General features: G+C 29.0%; 1 protein-coding gene across 1 annotated transcript in view; it reads right to left on the bottom strand.

The window, feature by feature from the left end:
- The window catches only part of LOC106458097 (thymidine kinase 2, mitochondrial-like), a 28428-nt gene that overhangs the window by 19431 nt on the left and 4217 nt on the right, over positions 1-4780 (bottom strand). The window contains exon 4 of the mRNA XM_022384238.1: positions 2049-2126. Coding sequence (XP_022239946.1) covers positions 2049-2126 — 78 coding nt within the window. The remainder of the gene's footprint in view (positions 1-2048; positions 2127-4780) is intronic.

Below are 4780 nucleotides of genomic sequence, written 5' to 3'. Positions count from 1 at the left end.
TCCATAAAGAAGGTGTTTGGGTGCCTCATGAACTCGCCGATGATCATCGTTTCCAATGTATGAACGTTGCTTCGTCTCTTCTGGCGCGTAATGTGCGTGGACCATTTTTGAACAGAATTGTCACCGGTGATGTAAAATGGATTATCTATGCGAATATTAAATGCCAAAAACAAACTTGGACTCCATCCGCAGAAAGTGATGCTTTGGATTTAGTGGGACATCAAAGGAGTAATTCATTTCGAACTCCTCAATCCACAGAGAATTGTCAATGCAGAGATCTATAGTCAGAAACTGGAACGTTTAAATCAAGCCCTTCATCAGAAACGCCCTTCACTCGTCAATCGGAAAGGTGTTCTTCTTCTCCACGACAATGCACGTCCACATGTGGCACGTTTGATGCAACACAAGATTATGGAGTTGGATTGGGAAGTCCCCCCCCACCATATTTTTTAGATATGACACCATCAGATTACCATCTTTTTCGTTCGTTGCAACACTATCTTATTGGGAAAATGTATGCAAATGTGGAAGGTATTAAAGAGGACTTCGACATGTTTTTTTGTTTCAAAGCCAAGTGATTTATTTAATCAGGGTATTAACAACCTGATTGTAAGATCGAAAAGCATCATCGATATGATTGGAGACTATTTCATTTCATAATTTTTTGTTTTGATATATATATATATATAAATTGTTTGGGATTTTCATCTAAAAAAAAGCAACATTAATTACTTGATGACCCAATACAATGAATATGGCATAGTCCAATATGTTACACTTCAAACTAAAATTAACCAAATTTTACATTTTCTGGAACTGGGGGGACCTTTTTTTTTGCACAACAATAACATCTTTTTATAATTAAAATTATCCAGACACATAGATCGAGCAGGATTTCCATTCAATGTTTTTTCAAAAGTTCAAAAACATTTTCTTCTTACATTTAAAATCATCGTATTTAAACAATTTTGTCAACAGCTACCCAATCAAAAGCAGGGTAATGTAAAGTGATAGATAAAATTATGTTCTAAATAATACTCCATAGAAGTACTTTATATTCAATCTGATTGAAGTTCAAGTCTTATTATGATGATTTCAACATCAAGAACAAGTTGTGTAAAAAACAGTGGCACATCACAGTAAAACTTTAGCCTACAGTAATCAAACCAGGCCTACACATTAAACACATTGCATAGAATTTAGTATCAGAGTATGGAAATATTATAAGTGATAAAACTACAAGTGTGTATACCTTGGAAATAGTTTTTTAAATTTTATTTCAGAAAATTACATAATCTGATCATGTAAACTGCTGAAGAAGTTTAATTTATAAAACAACTTAAATAAATTTATGTTTTTATACACATTTTGAAGCAAGGGTGCATAGACTGAATTTGACAGGAAACTAATATATAAAAGAAATTGATTTATAATAATAAAACATTACAAGTGTTAGAATAATTATGACTGTCAACACGTATTTCAGAAAATAGCCATTATAAAACCATTAACTTGTATAAAAATGAAAAGCAATCAGATTGAAACTTCAAAAGATATCAATTACTGATTTTTGATAATAGTTTCTACATTCAAACAATACAATGTACACATTTTTTTTAAAATTATTAGGACTAGTAATACATTATTAAACATGAAGAAATAACTTCAGATCTATAATAATATACATTTTTGCTGATTAAAATATCATTATTTTGATTTTTTATCAATGATTTTCATTTCTATTGGTGCTCACAATACAGTATTTGGGCCTGTTTATCAATAACAAGTTGTTCTTGTGCTACCAAAACAAAGTAAACTTACAATCATGTCTTTATAGGTCCATGATAGCGATTTTAGTATGATAAATGAAAATTTTTCAAGTGTCTTTGTATGTGCAGTGTACAAAAGTATCCACTACATACAAATGCCAAAAACTTTAACCACTTTACAAGAAAAATTAATACATTTTGGAAATTTGTTATTTTAAAATTACAAAAGGTAATTAAACCAGTCAAATTTGGAATATCATATATGACAAATATTTGTACCATTGTTTCAGGAAAGTTTGATGAAAAATATTCCAACAAGGCTGTTTTACCACTTCCAATATTGCCTTCAACTGAAACCTACAAGATAAAACATATAATACAAAGAGATGATAAAAAATCTAATGTGTATAAAATAAAGAAATGTATATAACTAAACCTTAAAAAAATTATCATTCTCCGAATAATAAATGTGGTAACTTAACCTTTTTTTTGTCTGGGACAAGCAATTCTCCTGAGAATAACAGCAAGGCTAGCACTGAGCATGTCAAATGTATAGTTGCATAAGTTCTTTGGCTACGTATGCAGTAACATATATTTTTGAAGATTCTTATATAATCTTATTAGAACAAACACTTCTAATATTAATTTTGCTCCATATTTTAAAATATATTCCTTGATCTCCAACTTTGCAAGGCCATTACTGACATCTTTAGTTGAATCTAAAATCTCCCTTCATCCAAACAATATAGTCTAAAGCTTAACAATGAAAAATGTCTTAAAACACTGAGTTTTAGTAAAGTGAATAATTTTTTGTGGCTTCCAAAACAATTTCTCTTTCCATTAAATATTTTATTCAATATGCCTAAATATTTGTTACATTTTTATTAGTACATAAAATCTGCTTGGAATTTGATACATTTATGGTTTATATACATTAGACATAATATGCTGTATTAATAAAACTGATAAGAAACTAAGCTTTTTCTGAGTCTTATATCATGGCTAGTATAAACTGTCAATTTGCCAAATGCAATTTCATAGTGTTTGTGGATACATGTGTGTTCCAAAAACAAAAAATATATTCTGGATCAACTGACTTAAGAATGTTCTAGTTCAGTGCTTCTAACCTAGAGTCACCCCTGATATCCCACAGCAGAAACGTGTGTGATGTTAGTGGAAGATCTCAACAGCACCTTTTCATCTTCATTGAAAAGTCTACTACTGTAGGACAAAGTGTTAATTACCACTTTAAAATTTAACATTAAAGTTAAATATATACAATTTGAGTTGTTTTCATAACTCAACATACGTAGTTTTAGTAAATATACTCACTTGTTTTAAACTAATTTTCTTAAACTTCTCCTTCTGATTTCTCAATTTAATGTTATATTTTGCACTTCTTCAATGTTCTGTTGTTTTGCACATCATTGATAATAGCCTCCTAAATTATGCTGATTTAGACAGTTTAGACATATGGGACCCATACCTTATTTATTGTATGTATAGGGGAATGTCTCTGTGCTGAAAAGATCGGGAAAGGCTGTTGTAGTTGCACATTACACAATCAGTGGAAGCTCATGTTATTAAAAAATCAGATTTATTTTAGGTCAAAATATAGTTCCAAAAATTAAAAGATAATAAACATTACAAAGTATAAAAATGCACAAGTTAGAAAAAAAACTTTCATGTTGATGAAGAATTGTTCCTTTAGGAATATTCAGTGGTTAGTATCATTATTTGTGCATGTGTTTAAAGGATAAAGTAAGGTTTGTTGTGTTAAACATAATTCATGGTATGTTTAGTACATTATTTTTCTTGTTTATTAGATTTAACTTGATTATTTAAATTAGGGTATTAATATTTTTTACTATTTATTTCACAATTTTATTTTTTTCTGTACTATTTGTAAAGTCCTGCTATCAGACTCTACAGCTAAACAGTAATATGTAAGCAGGGGCAGCTCATATGAGAGGAATGGGAAGACTTAGCCTTGCCAAATGTATTAAGAGATACTTTATCTCTGACTGCTCAACATGTCATGGACAAATATCCTTCCCATATAAAATGTCCCATACAGAGCATTATTCTCACCACCTAATAAAATATTATACAGTATATGTGACAGAAAAACCTACCCAAACAAATGACTCATGCACTGCCTATGCATGTAGGTCTTACTTTGATCAGAAAATTTGGTATTTAATATTAACAGTAAACAAAAAATCACTTCAAAAGTCAAAATATCAGAATAAGTGAAAAAAACTTTTTGTGATCAAGGCAAGAAACCTGTTCTTTTATACATTCACTTATTACACAAGTTATAATATACTTATACAAGTTCACTGATTTTTTCCTGTTTTCTATAGCACAAATAACTTATTAAATTCACTGTATTCATAAGCACATGAAATTAACAATCTTATTTATGAGAATGCTTGAACATGTTGTATCATTTCTGCCTTCTATGATAATTCAGCATGTTAGTGTTTTTGCAATATTTTCCAATTTAATATTCATACTATGAAATATCACACAAATTAACTATTATTCTGCTTATTTATCATTAGAAACATAACTGAACTATAATATATAAATAAGCTTGACTTTAATTTCAAGTTTAATATCAGAAACTAAAAAAAAAGAAGAATGTATTGGAATTAAAATACCTTTGACATTTTATAATTGTTTACATTAATGTCCTAAATGTATTTTAATACAGCACAATTAGAACTACACTTTATAACTACGCATACATCTATGTCTATACAATGCACATGATTTTTTAATAAGAAAGAAAAACAGAAAATTATTTTATAACACTTCAAAGTCAAACTATATAATTATAGGAACCTGTACATGAAAATCATTTACAGCTTTCTAAGATTATTATTTGGAAAATCCCAAAATAAAAGCTATATTACATACGTACACACAAAAAACAAAATACAGAACAACATGCCTCAAATGTTTTACCATATTTTTCGGAATATAAGAAGCACCGGTGTATAAGA

The sequence above is a fragment of the Limulus polyphemus genome, unplaced genomic scaffold (assembly GCF_000517525.1).
Source record: "Limulus polyphemus unplaced genomic scaffold, Limulus_polyphemus-2.1.2 Scaffold416, whole genome shotgun sequence".
Taxonomy (NCBI): Eukaryota; Metazoa; Arthropoda; class Merostomata; order Xiphosura; family Limulidae; genus Limulus; species Limulus polyphemus.
This window is presented reverse-complemented; position numbering and strand designations above follow the sequence as displayed.